Here is a 19,549-nt window from a genome sequence, read left to right as displayed (position 1 = left end):
TCTAAAGTAATCAAATGAAGTAAAATATTCCTTAACAGAGCACAAGACTCTGTGACCCTAAAAAATAATTCAAGTTGCTTTCATAATCAAATTCTTAATCTCTTTTTATATTTAAAATTAGGAGCCAGATGACCAAGATGCCACTGATGAGCATGAGTCATCTCTACCAGATGTCCCATTATATCCTAATTCATCTGGATCTCACTCTCAACAGGTAAATAGTAGTTTGTTTTATTTTTATTTATCCCTAAACAAATTTAGGGTTTCTTAAAAAGTATTTAACTCTTTTTTATATATATTTTAACTTATTAGCTATGCCTATCCTATATAATAAAACCCTAATATGCAAATTGACCGAACGGCAGAATGACTGGTCACTATGACAGACACTGAACATCAGGAGGCAGACACCCAATGCATTGAGCGTTGAGCATCTGCCCGCTGAGAGGGAGATGACCAGTGGAGATGGGGCCAGTGGGTGGTGCCAGGCCACCACCCAAGGCAGGTGCCAGCAGGGACCTCCCCATCTTCCCGCCTGCCAGTCATCCCGCAGAGGGAGGCAGGGGGCAGGGCTGGCCAGCAGGCGGCACTAGGCTGCCAGCCAAGGTGGGTGCCAACAGGGGCCCCCTGATAGCCCCACCCACTGGTCACCTCATAGATAGGTCCTGATGGCCAGCCAGGCCCAGAGACCCTACCCTATATATTGGAAACAGACTCTTAGATTTAAAAATTAATACCTGGCAAGGCTACTCTAAAACAAGATAATGCAGCAATGATATGCATGGATTCTGACTTTCTGGCACCATTGCTGATTCTGATACAACTTTGTGACAAAGCTAATTACTTAACTTCTCTCTGCTTCAGTTTTTCCAACCATAAGATGAGGAAAATGATACTATTGCCTCAGAAGGGTCATGTTATGTACTACTTTTTTTATAATTAGGGCAAAAAAAATGTAGCTGCCCATACATCAAGATGGCTTTCACCTGTATAAAAAGTATCGTCTGCCGAAACCGGTTTGGCTCGGTGAATAGAGCATCAGCCTGCGGACTGAAGGGTCCCAGGTTCGATTCCGGTCAAGGGCATGTGCCTGGATTGTGGGCACATCCCCAGTGGGGGATGTGCAGGAGGCAGCTGATCGATGTTTCTCTCTCATCGATGTTTCTAGCTCTCTATCTCTCTCCCTTCCTCTCTGTAAAAAATCAATAAAATACATTTAAAAAAAAAAAAGAAAAAGTATGGTCACTGGTGCATGCAGCATCCCAGATTGCGAGAGGGATGTCTGACTGCCGATTTAAGCCTGATCCCCAGGAGGACATACCCCAAGGGTGCAGGTGGGGCTGAGGAGACCCCCACCCCCGTGCACTCGGTCTCTAGTAAAGTAATAATGTGATTATCTAAATAGCATAGACAAATGATCAAAAAGTAGTGGTTAAGATGTGGTTATGTTGAAGCATGTTTGACCTACCCCTATCATATTATTTTTGTCAACCAATAGTTGACAAATAGTTGGCTAATAGTTGTAGTTAATAAAAATATATTTAATCCTATATAATAAAAGGCTAATATACACATTGTACCCTTGATCAAGAGTTCGACCTGGAGTTCAACCAGGGGGTAGGGCTGGTCCACCAACCACTCACAGCCCCTCCCCTGGCGAGCCCTGCCCCTGATTGGCCCTCCTCACCCCAATCGGTGGTGGAGCTGGCCAGCCAACTGCTCACGGCCCTTACCCCCAGCCGGCCAAGCCCGATCAGCCCCTATTGGGACAGGCCAGTCAGACCCCACCTGTGCACAAATTCGTGCACCGGGCCTCTAGTAGTAACCTAAAACTAATTATTAAATGTTAACAAACGTATCTTGCTTTTGCTGCAATATTTGTAAAAAAATTAATCAAAAATTTGATTTTATAATAGTTCACTTGAAAAAATAACATGAAAAATATAATGAAATTTTCATTCAAAAACAAAATTTTTAGGGAAAAATTTCTGAGATTTTTTTTGAGTTTATACCTCAAATGCCACTAATTTGGATCTTTTAAGGTAATGATTCTTAAATTGAATGTGCCACAGAAGGCACTTGTTAAAAACAGATTGCTGAGTACCCCTTTGTCGTGTTATTTAATTCAGTAGGTGTGGACGTGGGATGCAAGAGTTTACATATCTAACAAATTCCTAAGTGATGCTGTTGCTCATGGTGTAGGGGCCATACTTGGAAAATCAATGTCTTAGAAGAGCAGTTGGAAATAAGTACTCTTAAAACACTCTTGATGAAGGTTAAATCAACCTTACAGATTTGTTTGCTTTTTTTGTTCAAATACTGTCATTCGGTACTTAACTTTCTTTACAAAATGGGAATTGATATATAAATTATTTTAGAACTACTACATGAGTTTTTTAAAATATAAATCCCTAGAAATAAGAGACATACCTACTTTCAGAAAAATTTTAGTCTGTGATTTTTAATTTTAATATGTGAAAAGTTTGACATGCAGATCTCTTTTACCCTCTCAGAATAATTATGTGCATGGACAGCCATATACAGGGCCAGCAGCACATCACTTGAACAAATATCAGAAAAGTGACCAGCGAACACAAGAAAGTGATGAAGGCAATGAAGATGTTTCCTCATCTCAAATGAGGGATCAGTGAAATGTCCATAACTGGTTCCATTAAGAGCATGCACTCAGGCCTTACATTTCAAACTTTTTCTGTGTAGCTAGTATCTAAAACAATTAGACAGATTGTTCAACATGAATTGGATAGTCTATTCTCTATCTCATTTGCAAAAATTTGCTGTCAATATATAAGCCACCTAAGGAGAAAGTATATAGTTTTATAATTAGTGGTTGATTATATATAAATGGCAAAGGGGTATATAGTATATATTAATGTTTAACTTAATTCTTATGCTAAAATTTTTTTGATGGAATGACTGACAAATACAAAAAATAATTTTCTTATGTCTACTGAATTCTGCAACCAGTATTGTCTGCTTCATGGCAGTTCAATCAATCCTTTACCAAAAAAATAAATAAATAAAAAGGTAACATAAAAGAGTGTATCCACATCACTCACACAGATAATGTGGAAAAATTTAACATGGCTTCACACTAAGTTTGTGTAGCCAATGAAGACAAAATTATCTGAATGATAGCAGTTTCCCAAAAGTGATAGCTATATTGCCCAATATTCAATAGTTATTGATATATAAATTATTTTATAACTATTCTATGAGTTTTTTAAAATATAAATCTTGTGATTTCTCATAACAAGAGTAAATAAAAAGCAAGGGGAAATGTGACCAACAAGCAGGTTTTATTTACACATATAATCTTCATACTTAATGGTTGACAATTCAGTCTCTAATGGAAAAAAGGATGTGAATGTATTGGTAATAGGTAATAGGAATTTTCAAGGTTTAAAATAAATATGGAAAATTTTGCTATGCCAGAATATATAAAGCATAATAGAAGATCGTATTTGGTGTGCTTATTTTGTCTTCTGATACAGTTTATTAGATGAAGTTTCTAAAGTTTTGCTTCTACTGGAGTCTGATGAAGTGAACATCATCAGAATCCCACCATGGTACCATAGCACTAAGATGTCTGCCTGATTTTCTAATCAGTCACATTTTTCTTGAAATAAAGAATTGTCCCAATTCCTTTTCCATTCCAAAACTTACTGTTGTGGAGTTAAATTAAAATATGAATTTCTACCTTGTTAATATAATTCTGAAGTAGTATTTTAGAGAAAATCATTTGTTTCAGGATTCTAAGAAATTCATGAGTTAATACCATATTTAAAAAAGATTGGTAACTTTTGAATGTGTGTAATATTTTGGAACTTGATTCAAACCCAAATGTCACTACAAAGAGGCCTGTCCTAAATATTTTGCTGTTTTATTATATAGAAATTATTTTGCTGAATTCACAAATAGAATTTGATTTATGAAGAATTTGTCATATGGTGCTTTTGTTTCCTGTTATCTTTTGTTTTGTTCTTAAGGATTGCACTTTAAAATTAATTCTTTGTCATACCTTGTCATGAATTCAACATTTGTGACACATTGAGGTTTTGTGCTAAACCTATTTGCCTTTTACCCTTTATTACAAAGATTTACAGAAAAGACAAAAGAGTATTAGCACCTTAAAGTTTTCTAAATTAATCAATCTTATACTTTGGGTACATTTTTATAAAAAGTCAATTATTTATTTACTTATTTAATTAAATCATTGTTTTTGAAAGTATTACATATGACCCTCTTTTCACCCCTTGACCTCTTCCAGCTGGCTTCCATCCCCTATACCAGGCCTTCACTATCCTTGTCTGGGTCCAGGGGTTATTCATATACACATAGAAGTTCTTTGGTTGATCTCTTTTCACCTTCCCACCCTACCCTACCTTCCGTCTCAGATTGGACAGTTCCATGCTTCCATTTTTCTGGATCTATTTTGTTCATCAGTTTATTTTGTTAATTAGATTCTACATATGAGTGTGATGATGTGATACATGTCTTTCTCTGACTAGCTTATTTCACTTAGCATAATACTCTCCAGGTCCTTCATGCTGTCTCAAAAGATAAGAGATCCTTCTTTTTTACTGCTGCATAGTATTCCCAATTAGTGCCCCAATTAGATTGGAGGAGTGACTTCCCTGGAGGCAGGTGTATTGCACCTGTCTAAAGTCCTTCTGTCCACCATACTTAATTTAAATTAAGCTAAGGGAAATATTCTGACATTTCCCCATAAGAAATTGTGGTCTGTGCTCGCTTCGGCAGCACATATACTAAAATTGGAACGATACAGAAAAGATTAGTAGCATGGCCCCTACACAAGGATGATACGCAAATTCGTGAAACGTTCCATATTTAGAAGAAAAAAGAAATTGTGGGCTTTCTTTGTCTGAATAATTTGAGGAGAAAAGGGAAAATAGTTTCCAGTGAAATTGATATCCTGTCCTTGTTTATTGACTTAATCATAAATCCAAACCCTTAAGTCTCATTTCAGAAGATGGTGATGCAGATGGCTTCTAAAGTAAGGCCTATATTGTGTGAGGAAGTAATTTAGTCACTAAGGACATAGATATATGTTCTAGGAACAGAAACTTAAAACACAGAGGTTAATGCACACAGCAAATCATAAATCAGTTGTAAAGATTTCCATATTCAAAACTTTTGCTGGAATGAAAGCATTAAATTAGTTAGAACATCTCTGGCGATGTCATCAGATGCTGAGGGAAATTTTCTAACATTTCCCCCCTGAAATCTGTATGCTATACATAGGCATAGCCTTAAAAATACACTTGGGCCGAAACCGGTTTGGCTCAGTGGATAGAGCGTCGGCCTGTGGACTGAGAGGTCCCGGGTTCGATTCCGGTCAGGGGCATGTACCTGGGTTGCGGGCACGTCCCCAGTGGGAGATGTGCAGGAGGCAGCTGATCGATGATTCTCTCTCATCGATGTTTCTAACTCTCTATCTCTCTCCCTTCCTCTCTGTAAAAAATCAATAAAATATATTAAAAAAAATACACTTGGAAAACAACTATAATGGAGTTTAATATCTATAGTTGGGTATTGTGATTTCCATTGAAACACAATTTTGTTTTTTTCTAAGATTATCCTCACATTTAAGGAGACTATTAAATCCAGTTTTAGTTAGGCTTGGTTATGCACATAACCACAAGAGTAGTAATTGACCAAATGGATTGCACAGGTTTTCTCAAATTTGCTTGGCTAGAATTTCATTCACAAGGAATTCTTAGATTGAGCTCTAGTGAGCAATCAGGCCCTCAAGACAGAGAAGCCAAGGCCACAGTAACCATCAGGCTGTGCCTCGACTACCTATAGGCTTGGGTCATGTCCTTAAGTCCTTGGGGCACCAAAGGTGTCTTGCGGTTCCTTTCTTATCATCTATAAGGAAGGCAACCTTCATTCCTTCCCTGGAAAGATTGTCATGAACCACATGACCAAGCAAGATATCAGTCATTTTTGCAATTGGCTATGAGAGTCCATCTCAGTTCCTCAAGGCTTTTTGGCAACATCCAGAATCCAGGTATGTCTTAGACATCATGTTGTCTTACTGGATTTTTGCAAAGAAATCTGTTGTCATGACTCATTTATATATACACTAGAAGCCCTATGCACGAAATTCATGCACAGGGTGGTGGGGAGTGCTGTCCCTCAGCACAGCCTGCACGCTCTCCAATCTGGAACCCCTCGGGGCAGTTGGACATCCCTCTCACAATCCAGGACTGCTGGCTCCTAACCACTCGCCTGCCTGATTGCCCCTAACTGCTTCTGCCTGCCAGCCCAATTGCCCCCAACTGCACTCCCCTGCAGGCCTGATCTTGCCCACAACTGCCCTTCCCTGCCAGCCTAATGGCCGCCAACTGCCCTCCCCTGCCAGCCCATTTGCCCTTAACTACCCTCCCCTGCCAGCCCAATCGCCATCCACTGCCCTCTCCTCGCAGCCCGATCACCCCCAACTGCGCTCCCCTGCTGGCCTGATCCCCTACAAATGCCCTGCCCACCATCTTGTGGCACCATCTTGTGATGAAGTGAGGGCATTGCAGGAGGGCGTAAGGGCCACCTAGGCTTTTATTAGTAAAATGTAAATTGTGTGTGTGTGTGTGTGTGTGTGTGTATTTATATTCATATTCATATTTATATTTATTGATTTCAGAGAGGAAGGGAGAGAGAGAAACATCAATGATAAGAAAGAATCATTGATCTCCTGCCTCCTGCACTCCACCTACTGGGGATAGAGCCCTCAACCCGAGCATGTGCCCCAACTGGGAATCAAACCATGACCTGCTGATTCATAGGTCAATGCTCAACCCAGGCCACACACCTTTTTCCTTATTCTAAACAAAAAGGCTGCCTATAAGATAGTCAACTATGACAAACGTAATGAAATCACTAGTAACTGTCTGTGGGGAGGTTGGTGGAGTGATTGGGCGCCCACTTGCACCTGCCTTGGCCTGGCACCGCCTGCTCACCTGCTCCACCATCCTGCCTTGGTCCCGCTCTCATTTAGGGTCCATTGGGGCTGACAGCACCTCTACTGTTGCCCACTGCCAGCGATGTGCCACCAATGCCAGCCTTGTTCTGTGCCGCCCCCTGGTGGTCAGTGCACATCACAGCGAGCAATTTGCACATTAGGCTTTTATTGTATAGGATCAGGCCTGACATATACCACAAACCTCAAAAAAAAAAAAAAATGACACAGGTCCACAAATCCCTCAGAAGACATCCTTAACCTGGTCTTTAAAGTCTTTAATAATAGAGATGAAAAGACCCAAATTCAAAAACAAAAGTGAGATCAGGCCAAGGCTGAAGCAAAGGAGGCCTTCCAGCTCCCCCACTCACAAACCCCAAACGAAGTGATGATCTTCCAACTAAGGGTAATTCAGGGACTAAGCCTTCTCTGGGCCCATGCCACAAGGAAGTACACGGGCCAAAACCTGGGGCTCGACCCCCACCTCCCTGCCCTGCCCAAGGTCTGGAAGGGAAGGCCACTGGAAATTAGGCTGTAGTCTGGCCCTCCAGCTTTAACTGTCCCTCTGGATATGAGTTAGAGCTCCAGACTTCCTGGGATTGGCCAGCGAAGATTGAAGCTGCCCAGGCCCTGACAAGGTCCCACAAACTTACATCACCAGGACAGAGCCTTGGGGAATGATTGTGATGGCAAGTAAACTGATCTCTTTTTAATTGATAATGGGGCCACTTATTCTGCCCTCGCTGAATTCGGTGGGACCCTTGTCTCCTTTTCAGTCTCTATTATAGGGGGTGACAGGTTAGTCTCACAGTCATTAACCACCTCACCTCTACACTGCATCTTACTAAATAACCCCTTATCCACTCTTTTCTTGTTCTACCTTGGTGCCTGACCATGGCTACTGCACATGCCCTCATAAAGCCCAATTTTCCCAAACCACAGTCACCTACCTTGGTTTCACTCTCATCCCAGAAAGTTAAGCCATTACATTGGACCATAAATGCCTTATGCTGTCCTCTCCTGTAAACATGAAATACTCTTTTTTCTTTTGCCCTGGGTTCCCAACTTTAGTCTTCTTGCCCCACAGACAGCTACCAGCAGCAGCGGTGTGGGGCAGGGCTGCCTCCTGGCTCCCAGGCACTGAGAGAGCTGGAGGACAGGGTGGGGTTGTGGGGGAGGGAGGAGCTGGCCCCAATCGATCGCCTCGCAGGTGGGATGGTGGAGCAGATGAGGGGGTGAGGCCAGGCCAAGGCAGGTTGCCAGGCGGGACTGTGGGGATGCGAGGCTGGGGTGCGAGTTGGAGCTGCAAGGCTGGGGGTGCGAGTTGGGGTCTGTTCTCTTCAAGCCACCATGAGGGTAATGCAGTGAAGGGACCCCTTCCTGAGCTTTTAGATCCCAAGGCTAGCATTCTCACTGCCTTTAAAACTCCTTGGTACTCATCTTTGGTCTTTGCATCCTACTCTTTCTTCCTTTCTCCAAAACCGTATTCAGGCAATTACCAATAGATCCATAGGGGAAGTGATGCTATTCCAAAGCTATACTAGATAATATCTCCTTTCCCAAACACGAACTAATTAGAGACATCTCTACACCACACCTAAGCATATAGAAGCTACAGAAGAATGAGATAGGCATCCCTCATCAACCCCAGGGTGAGGCGGGGAATAGAAAAGCTGGAAAGTTAGGCACATTCTTGCACTCCATTATGTCCTGCTGGGGGCTCTTGCCCCTCCCAGTAATTTTCCTATTATTCTCATTGTACGTTTTATGATTAACAGCTTTTGGTTTCCAGTAAACCATCTCACCAGTGACCACCTACACCTAACCCCCACCTGCTCCTGGTCCCACTGGTTACTCTGACTGACCTTTACAAGGGACAAAAATATCCCTCTCCTCCTCCTCTGCCCTGCTGATATTTTGGTCTCAGCCCTTCTGCTAGCCTATGTAACAATTACCCAGGGGCAGATGCTCAATGCAGGAGTTGCTCCTTGGTGGTCAGTGTGCTCCTACAGCAGGAGTGCCACTCAGCTGTCTGACCCATCCTGGTGACCCACCAGCCCTGAAGCAGCCACTCACTCCCTCAGTAGTCTTGTAGGTCCAATCTCCAGAGAACAGGCTAGGCACCAATGGACCTAGCTGGGACCAGAGCCACCAGCATGATCCTGACAGGGACACTTCAATCTTCAGGGGCCAGTCCCAGGAAGTCTGGAAGTCAACCTCAGGCACTGTGGCTGCTTCCCCATCCTAGATGCCCACAAGGAAGAAATGATATAAAAGCAGGCACCAGGTGGCTCCTGACATCTAGCGTGATCTTCAGTGGGACAGATCTAGATCCCAGGCTGGCAAGGGAGTCCCACTGCCTGCCTGAAGGGCCGATCGTGTCTGTGTTCCCTGCTCCCCGCCCCCCCCCCCCGCCCCCTGCACCTCATGCAGGGCTCATGGATGACAAGCACAGCTGCAGCCTCTCTTGATCAGAACTGACTGGGCACGAGCCCGTGGAAGGCGCCTCGGGGCCAGGATGAGCAGGAGCAGCAGGCAAGAGCAGTAGGCTGCATTGGACTGCTGGTTTTGGCCCAATCCCTGCCGGCCATACCAAGGGACCCTACCCATGCACAGTTCCTCTACTCCTATATAATAAAACCCTAATATGCAAATCAATTGAATGGTGGAACAACTGGTCGCTATGACATGCACTGACCACCAGGAGGCAGATGCTCAATGCAGGAGCTGCCCCCTAGGGGTCTGCGCTTCCACAGGCGGAGGGCCGCTCAGTCAGAAGTGGCGGGAGCCTCTCCCGCCTCTGCAGCAGTGCTAAGGACCCTCAGAGCCTAAGCTGGCAGGCAGACATCCCCCAAGGGTCCCCCAGACTGTGAGAGGGTGCAAGCCAGGCTGAAGGGGTCCTCTACCCCCATTCACAAATGTTGTGCACCACGCCTCTAGTACATTTATAACTCTTTACACCTTTTAGTCTCATATGTTCCTCCTTCCCCGACCCTAACACCCAGAAAGACCCAGAAAGAGTATTTTTTGTCTAGAGGAGGGGATAGTCATGGAGGAGATAAGGCATTTACATCTAAGGAAATGCCTCTACTTTGTGGGGTGAAAATGAAATCGAGATGACTGTGTCGGCAAAATAGGTTTTATGAGGAGATTCATGGTAGCCCCAGTCAGGCAACCAGGTAGAACAAGAAAAGAGTGGCTAAAGGGTACATTTAGTAATATGCAGTGTAGAGCATTCCCCAAGGCTCTGTCCTGATGATGTAAGTCTGTGGGGCCTTGTCAGGGCCTGGGCAGCTTCAGTCTTTGGTGGCCAGTTCCAGGGGTCTGGGAACTTCATACCAGATCTAGAGGGCAGTCTTGCTGGACTGGCTGAGGTCTGATCTGGAGAGGCCAGACAGCAGTCTGATTTCCAGTAGCCTTTTCTTCCACAGCTAGGGCAGGGCTGAGATGCTGGGGAGGTGAGTGTGTCAAGTTTGGGCAGGACTTGGCCCGGTGTTCTTCCTTGTTGCATTTGAAGCATGAGCCCAGAGGAGGCTTCACTCCTTACTTACCCTTGGTTGGAAGACTGGCTCTTTGTTTGGGTTTCGTTTGTGAGATGATGTCACCTTTGTCTTTTAATTTGTTTCTCCTTATCTCTATTATTAAAAACCTTAAAGGCAGGTTAACAAGATCCTTATGAGTGGTTTGTGGTATATAGTAAGTCGAGAGCTGATTGGTATATAAAATGGTGTTCAGAAGAAGAGTTCCCTCTGGGTAGGTGAAGGGTCTAATGTGGTAAATTTCTGTAAGGCCTCCATGAGGTGGAAGAGGGAGAGAGCTGAGTTTTCATCAGGGATCTGAATGATTTCATTAAGTTTGTCATAGTTGACAGCCTTATGGGAAGCCTTTGTGAGTATGGCAATGAGACAGGTGATCATATAGCTACAGAGCCAGTACCTGGAGAATTGACCTGAAAGTCCCATCTCGGGTCAGTTTGGGTGACTGTGTCAGTGCCAAACTGGGTTGGTTACTATGACCTGTCTATGGAGGGTGTCGACATAGTTCTGAGCTGCTAGACAGATGCACTCCTTTTCTTCTGGGGTGAGAAAGGAGGACAGGATGACATAGATGTCATGTCAGGTTAGGTCTGAGGACTGGGTCAGGTATTCAGATTCCTTGGTAAAAGTGGTTGGGTTGGTAGAAAAAGAACCTAGTCTTTCTTCAATCTGTGCAAGGTCGGACTTTCATAATGGGATGTGGACCCAGACTATGCCCTCGGTTCCTGTTATCTCCCTTGGGGGTAGAATGGGCATGGGAATAGAAGTGGCTGTTGAGGAAGGTGATCTTTGGGTGGCCCAGGTGCAAGTGTTAGATGGGGAAAAGGCTGTATTTGAACTTGAGTTTCTCCAGTTCTCTCAAGGGCCAGGGGAGAAGGTTAGAAGGGTCTGAGTTTTTGGTATGTACTGCAAGTGAGGGAAGGGGCACATAAGGAGGTGGAGTTAGGTGGTCTGTTAGGTTCAGCTCTAACCAGTTTGACTCAGTGGATCGAGTGTTGGCTTGCAGACTGCAGGGTCCCAGGTTTGATTCTGGTCAAGGGCATGTACCTTGGTTGTGGGCACATCCCCAGTAGGGGGTGTGCAGGAGGCAGCTGATCAATGCTTCTACCTCTCTATCCCTCTCTCTTCCTCTCTGTAAAAAATCAATAAAATATATATTTTTTAAAAAGTAGGTTCAGAATCAGAAGTGTTAGGGGTATGATGTTTGTGTAAAGAAGAAGGATATGATGGGTAGAGCAGGACTGACAGAGAGAGGATCAGGACTGAAGGATGAGAGAGGTCTGGATTTAAGGAAACTCTAACCATGGTGGTGACAGCAATTATCTTAATACTAGAGGCCCAGTGCATGATATTCATGCACTAAGTGTGTGTGTTGTGGGGGGAGTCCCTCAGCCCAGCCTGTGTCCTCTTGCAGTCTGGGATCCCTGCCAACTTAGGCCTGGTCACCGAGTGGGTCCTTATCGCTGCCTCGGAGTCGGGAGAGGCTCCTGCCACTGTTTCTGCACTCGCCAGCCATGAGCCTGCCTTCTGGCTGAGTGGCACTCATTCTGTGGGAGAGCACTGACCACCAGGGAACAGCTCCTGCATTGAGCGTCCGCCTCCTGGTGGTCAGTGCATGTCATAGCAACCGGTGGTTCCACCATTCTATTGATTTGCATATTAGGGTTTTATTATATAGGATTGCACTGTGTAAAAATTGAATTGCTGTTTTTAGGCCATTGAGATTCATTATTTAGTTTTTAATGTGGCCAAACAGTGTTACAAAAGAAAATAAGGGGCTTGGGCCTGATCTCCACCCTGAGTCTAAGGCAGTTGAGATTTTTAAGGAGACAGCCAGGAGGGATCATTTTAGGGGTTCCCCATGATAAGGAAAATAAGCATGGCTAACAGGGGAAGGGTGAGTGACAGACCACAAGCCCAAAGGGGACTGTTTAGGACAGGTGTCCCACTGCTAAAAAATTGCCATGAGAAACGAGGGGTGACCCTCCAGACTGGGCATCCCAAGTCCAGAAGAACCTGAGGCTGTATGTTCAAGAAGTCTTCTGGCTTAGTGCTAGGACAAGTCAGTGAGAGTAAGTGGACAAAAGACTCGATATGAGGGAAATTGTGGAATGTCACTCACTTAGATAAGATTGGCTGGTGTGGGATGGTGGGTCAGCAATGAAGAAGAAGAGGTTCCAGATGCAGTGTCCTCCTTGACTGATTCGGGAGGACTCATAATGGAGTGAGGCCTAATGCAGGCCAGTGATCATGTCACCCAAGTAGGATTCAGAGGTAACCCCGGAACGAGCTGCTGCTGCCTACTGCTCTCAGAATAGCAAACTCGGGGACCAAATTTAGAATAATGGCAACCTTTCCCCCTGGAATCCTCCTGTTTTTTTTGACACCGAATGTTAGGGCTGCCGAAGGAAGAATGCACCAAGGCCAAAAGTGGTAAAAGAATATAAACTTATTAGGTCCTCTGGAAACCATATGGACTGAGCCCCAAAATGGCAACAGCATCCAGGTTCAGGGAATCAGATATTTTAAAGGACCCTAGGTAGACTTTTTTTGGTGGGAAATTCTCTGGGAGGGTTGGGATCCTGGCAGAGTCTGGAAGGAAAGTTATTGGTCTTAGCAAATGGAATGTGGTCGAAGCAAAAGGGAATGTTGATTGTGAAAATGATCTATAGGTCAGTTCCCAGGATAGGGGTATGGATTGAATGATCAGACCTACCAAAGAGTACATTTTGCAATATGTATAAGCAGTTTTGGTTTCACCATGATGGGCAAAGGCTACTAGTATTTTAGTAGGTAGCGGGCCAAGCACGTTAGATGTCCTGTAATGCAGTGGACAGTTCTTTGCAAAGAATCATTCATAGGGGTGAAAATTCTGTTTTTTTCAGAACTCTGCTTAAATGGAGTCACTTTTGCTAAATCCACATTACCAAAACAACACTAAATACTAACCAAATTGTAGTTTCAACCTGGCAGTCTGGAATTTCCTGGTCATTGGTAAGTGTGGTAATTCACTGGATGGACTCCTTTTGTGTCCCCTAAAGAGGGGTAACCTTGTCTGAAACAATTAACTTTATTCCTTCTGCCTATGAAAGCCTTTCATTTTGTATAGCTCCTGAGCTCCTTTTTGCTTGATGGGATTCATGAGTACTTGGTGTTAGGTTAGGTGGCTCAGGAGGCAGTGCAAGAAATAGAGTCCAGTGAATCAGAAAAGAAAGGAAAGGAAAAGGTTTATTTCTGTGTCCCCGGGAGACCCACGCACCCCAAGGACAGGGCAGTGGATTCACACCAACAGGGAGGGGGGCGCTCTTTTTATACTGCGGTTGGGTGAGGGGCGGGGACATGAGCTGAGGTATTCAGTTGAGGAAGTTTCAGCTGCAGGGGTCAGCCAGGTATTCAGGAATGAGTCAGTATCTGTGTGGGGGTCGTGGAGAAGCCAGTATCTGTGTCTGGCACGCTAATCCGTGAGAAATTCCAGGGAAGTCCATTGTCTCATCACATGTCTGCATGTATCTGATCCTGGGCTCTCTCCGACCTAACATCCGGCCTTTTGGTGATAAGGGACTGCGACTCGTTCTGACTGCTTCCAGCTGACTAAGGGCGATGAGGGGGGCGTTTAAAGGCCAGGGTTAGGCAGAGGCAGATCAGAGGGCAGCCGAGCATAGGGATGGAGCAGGAGCTGATTCACAGTCACCCGTGACATCTCAGTGATCCGGGAGTGGATGAACTTGAGGAGGCAGGGGGCTAGAAGAAAAAAGACACAGATGAGAATCAGGGGCCCTATCATGGGTAGGACCCAGGTGGCTAAGGGGCTTTGGGACCAGCCGGAAGGAGAGTTGTCCTGGAAGTGTCCTGCATGTAGTTCTTCACTCAGCTTAGTCAGGGTCTGTACGTTTACGTTTTGCTCCACTACTCCGGACTTGATGCAGTAACAGCATTCTTCCTGAAGGAATATGCAGGTTCCTCCTTTTTCTGCAGTCAGAAGGTCTGAAGCGAGCTGGTTCTGTAGGGCTACTTGGGCTACTGATGTCACTTGCTGCTGTAGGGAGGCTAAAAGAGGCGGTAGTAGACTCCAGGGCTAACTGGAGCTTGTCATTAAAGTACTGAGCAGTGACCAGACTGTTCCCGAGGGCCCCCCAGTGAGGCCTACTGAGGCAGGGGGTTACTCACCCCTAACATGACAGGGAGGAAGGCAGCCCGGCAGGCCTGGGGGTGGGATGGAGGGAGCAACCAGTGAGCTCCGACTCTCCATACAAGGTTAGTTGGGGAACTACTGTGACCACGAAGCAAGGCCCGGGGTCAGAGGAGTTCATGCAGTTGCTTAAGGTGCCGTTGCACCAAAAGAAGGTACCTGGGCTGGCCTTGGTGAGGCTGGCTGCGGTGTGGTATGACAGTCTCTCCCGTGGCAACCCCATAGGTGTTGACATCTTGATTACACCTGTCTGGGTTCCGCTGGTAATAAGCAAAACAGACATAGGGTCAGCCAGTATTGGACACTGACTAGATATTGACAGCCATCTGGATCTTTGTCTGACATCCGAACAGAGGGTAGTCCTGAGATCCTACCTGCCAGGTGACTTGTTTGCTGTTCTGGTAGTAGGTTTCACGGACCTTGAACCTCCACACATTAGCGGGTGGGGGTGGGTGTAGGTTGCTCAGGGCCGGGAGGAGAAGGAGGAGGGGAGGGCAGTTAAGGCGGACCTTTGTGGGGCCCAACACCTCACATTTATAGAAGTCATGCTGCTCCGGGGTCCTCTTGAGTCTGGAGAGGCGGTGCCAGGACAGGTCATCAAGCTGGGGTCGCCAAGCAGCTTGGCCGCAGTGGGGGCTGTGAGGATTACAGTGTGAAGTCCTGTCCACCTAGGCTCCAAGGCTTGTGGCTGTAGGTTCTTAAGGAGGACCGAGTCACCAGGGTGAAGGGCTGGTCTTGGGAGTCCTGGTCGGTCGGCTCTGGCTTGGGCAGAAACCTGTTCTCATGTTCTCGGAGCAATTGCCTGGTTAAAGACAGATATGGGAGATACATACCCAAGGGAGAGGGATCAGTAAGAAGACGGTGGTTGAGCAAGAAGAGTCAAAAGGGCTCAAGAAAATGGGGCTCCTTGGTGTAGCCAGAGTTTGGTCAGGGCCATGGGCAGGAGGTCCGGCCAGGAGCTGCGAATTTCTAAAGAGAGTTTAGTTAGATGGTTCAATAGGTTGGAACTGAGTGGCCATGATGAGGGTTCGAGCCAGTGACAGAAATCCAGCAGGATGTAGAGGAGAAGGGATTGATGTTCGAGAGTAGATGGAAAGTTGTGTTGATGAGGGTGGGCATAGGAGTAGGTCCAGGGTTTGTAAATAGAGAGTGACACTAGAGGATTTCCCATCCAGACAGTAGAATTGATGACTCCCTCATCATTCCACGTCCGTTTCACCTGAAAATATGAAAAACCTGAGCAAAATTGGAGGGTCCCTTGCCAGGTAAGAGCCTGTGAGGAATGATGGGTCATCTGGTCCTGGATGGTGTCGCCGAATCTTCTTTGGGGATGGTGGGAGGCACTCGGAGAGCCTGAGAGAGGTAGGTATTGCAGTGAAAGTGGGAGAAAATGTTAGAATGTGCTGATATCCAAGGGAAAATGGAAGGAGCAGTGGAAGCCAGGGACCTAGAGGCTGGAGAAAAGGCGGGGAGGGAGCGGCCTGTTCCCAGGCCTCTAGCCACTTGGATTTTAAAACTGCCGCATTTTTTCCTTTGGGGAGGTTGGAGGGGGATGGGGCGAGCTCAGAGCAGTTTTCAGTTCAGAGGAGGGGACAGTCATAGAGGAGATAAGGAGAGAAGGCGTTCACAGTGAAGACTGAGCTAGGTGAAGGCTGAGCTAGGCTACTGTGGTCTGGGACAACAGGGCCCCATGACGGGACGCATGGCAGTGGAGGATCAGTGTCCCTGTAAAGGGAGGGGGCCAGGAGTGGGAGGAGCAGGGAAGCTGAAGGGCTCAGAGTGATCTGCAGAGTGGCCACTAGGATGGTGAGGATGTCTCGTCCTAACAGGGACATGGGGCATGCTATCATCAAGGAGGCAGGGAAGGGGTCCGGTGGCCAGAGGGCAGGTGGATTTGCCGTCAATACCCATGTCCGAGATCTTGGAAGGATAAAGGGGCCCTAAGAAGGAGGGCAGGACAGAGAAGGCAGCCCCCGTGTCAACCGGGAAGGTGACCTACTACCTTCATTGTGACCCGAGGCTCAGTGAGGGTGATTGGAGTCATCGAGGCTGGGCTTCTTCAGTCTTCAGCCAGTTCCAACATGGCCAGCAGGTGGGTCCTGGCCTCGAAGGGTGGCCCCTCTACGCTGAGGCGTAGAGGGCCCGCCACTTTTCCAGGGCGGTCACTCTTCCAGTGACCATTTTGACCGCATGCCGGGCAGGGCTTGGTCGGAGCTTGGGGCCAGGGGCACTGCATTGCCCAGTGGCCTTCATTTCCGCATTTGAAGCATTCTCTGGTGGCGTTCCTTTTGTTGCACCCCCACCGCTCACAGCCCCCTTAGGAGCATGGCGGCTGCCGTCAACCTCAGGGCCACAACTAAGGCGTGACTGCAGGTCCACCTTCTGTGGAAGGCAGGCCTCCCATTCTGACTGTGCCTGCTCCTCCAGGGCATTAAGAACCTTCATTTTTCACTCGATCTCGGACCTGGGTTTGAGGACTAATAAAGACCTTAAAGGTCGGGTTAGAGAGTGGGGGGCATAGATTCAGACTATGCCCTCAGTTCCTGGACTGGACTATGGCAGGGGTAGAATGGGCGCAGAAATGGAAGAGGCTGTTTTGGAGCTGACGTTCTTAGGATTCGGGCTCTAGGAGAGAAGGAAGCTTCCCGTTAAGAGGGTCTGAAGAGAGTACAGCTGCAACCTCTCGCAAAGGGAACTGGCCGGCCACCTGTGAATTAAAGTGCTGGCAGTCATGGTGGCAGAGTTTCGGCGGAGGGCACAGAGGAAGGCGGGTGGTTAGACCTTACAGAGGGCACTGCGTGGGGTACGGGTTACTAAGGCAGGCCTGTAAGGGAAGGGGAGAGCGTGGGAGAGGTGGCCTGGGTGGGCTTGGGAGAGGTATCAGCAGTTGAGTTTAAAAGCCGCAACCTCCCAGGGGCAGAACGGAGGAGGAAGGACAGAAGGAAGGTACAGCCTACAGACACGTATGTGCCGACTGGGAAAGCAGGCAGGGGCGGGGCGGCAGGGGACTTGAGTCTCCGGCTCCCGCAGCGGCTACTGCGTTAGCAGCTGCAGGGGTGCGCGGAGGGACCGACTGCGTGGCGGCATAACGGGGAAAGGGGCACAGTGCTCAGGGCAGCGGTGGCGTGCAGGGGCATGGGGTTGTAAAAGGCGGTTTGAGTTTTGGGCACCGTGGGGTGGGCAGAAGAGGGGAGGCGGGATCAGGAGGCGGGGTCAGGAGGCGGTAGAGAAGGCGTGGCTGGAGGAGAGTCCAGCAGGGAGGGAAGAGGGGATAGTGTGGACGGACAGGGGCTTATGCCGGCTGGAGAGCGGGCGGCTTTCACTAGGGGAATTTGGGAGAGTTCTCCGGTGGAGGGGGTGGGGGGACGCAGGGACGATGGCGGTGCCGTCGCTGCGTCCCACACACAGCACATGAACCCATCCCCACTTGCACCGCACACACCTCAGGCTCGGCAGTGCAGGGACAACCCGGAGGGAGGAGGAAGGGCGGAGCGAGGAGAGATGGCAGAAGGAACTTTGGGGGAGGGACGGGAACGCAGAGAGATGGAGAGAGGCTGAGAGAGAGACTGAGAGAGAGAGACTTGGGCAAATTTCCCAGTTCGCTGGCAGAAATTACTGAGATCGGTGTGACGGTAAAGTCAGGGTCCTGTTTTCATACTGGGGCCATGCTAAGTTACAGAAAAAGGACTCAGGTCGGGGACAGGCCCCATGTTTAGCCAGATCGGTGAGCCGGCACCCTAGAGGTGTGCTCAGGTCAGGTTTGGAATTTGGATTCCCCCTGTGCTTGATCCCCGTGGCCTGAAGCGGGGCTAAAGGCTGGCGTCCCAGCGGTTTAACCCACGCTACGACGGACAGAGGGACTGTGGGTGGGGTAGAGGCGTCCCTGCTACCCCCCTCTCCCCCCCAGGTCCGGAGGAGCCTTCCTGGAAGGGTCCGGAGAGGCAATCTCTGACGTGGCCACGTTTTAGGGATAGAGATGCTGGCCGGCAGGCGGCCACATGGTACCAGCACGGGGGCGGGGCGGGACTCACCGCTGATGCTGCCAAACTGGGAAAAGTTGCTGAGCTGAAGAGATGAGGTCCTGATGGGTCCAGAGCCACGAGGAGGGAGAGGCGGGCACCCCGAGCCGTGGAGGGACGGCCAAATGGAGTGCTCGCACCACCCGGGTTTCAAGGCACCAAATGTTAGGTTAGGTGGCTCAGGAGGCAGTGCAAGAAATAGAGTCCAGTGAATCAGAAAAGAAAGGAAAGGAAAAGGTTTATTTCTGTGTCCCCGGGAGACCCACGCACCCCAAGGACAGGGCAGTGGATTCACACCAACAGGGAGGGGGGCGCTCTTTTTATACTGCGGTTGGGTGAGGGGCGGGGACATGAGCTGAGGTATTCAGTTGAGGAAGTTTCAGCTGCAGGGGTCAGCCAGGTATTCAGGAATGAGTCAGTATCTGTGTGGGGGTCGTGGAGAAGCCAGTATCTGTGTCTGGCACGCTAATCCGTGAGAAATTCCAGGGAAGTCCATTGTCTCATCACATGTCTGCATGTATCTGATCCTGGGCTCTCTCCGACCTAACACTTGGATAATGCCAATTTTATCAATCAATTTAGGTGAATTTTGTTTAACAACATAAGCAAAATATTTTTAACCAGTCTGAACATACTGGGATTTTTTCCACCCAGGACTTTTTGCAACTTCTCCATAATTAAGGTAAACTTATTGTTTTCACCTTTTTGGAAATAATACCAGCAACAGGTGACACTATATACAGGAGGTATGAACAGATTTTATTTCTATTGCCAAATGGGACAAATGCGAGACTATTATCATGATAGT

The 19,549-nt window shown here is 47.4% G+C and overlaps 1 protein-coding gene across 1 annotated transcript in view; it reads left to right on the top strand.

The window, feature by feature from the left end:
* Positions 1-3,946, top strand: part of LOC308512203 (ubiquitin carboxyl-terminal hydrolase 9X-like) — a 254,107-nt gene extending 250,161 nt beyond the window's left edge. The window contains exons 44-45 of the mRNA XM_081082000.1: positions 122-214; positions 2,514-3,946. Of these exons, the coding sequence (XP_080938126.1) occupies positions 122-214; positions 2,514-2,651 (231 nt within the window). The 3' untranslated portion in view covers positions 2,652-3,946. The remainder of the gene's footprint in view (positions 1-121; positions 215-2,513) is intronic.
* Positions 3,947-19,549: the final 15,603 nt, after the last annotated feature.

This window comes from Myotis nattereri, assembly GCF_964212035.1.
Source record: "Myotis nattereri genome assembly, chromosome: Y".
NCBI lineage: Eukaryota > Metazoa > Chordata > Mammalia > Chiroptera > Vespertilionidae > Myotis > Myotis nattereri.
This window is presented reverse-complemented; position numbering and strand designations above follow the sequence as displayed.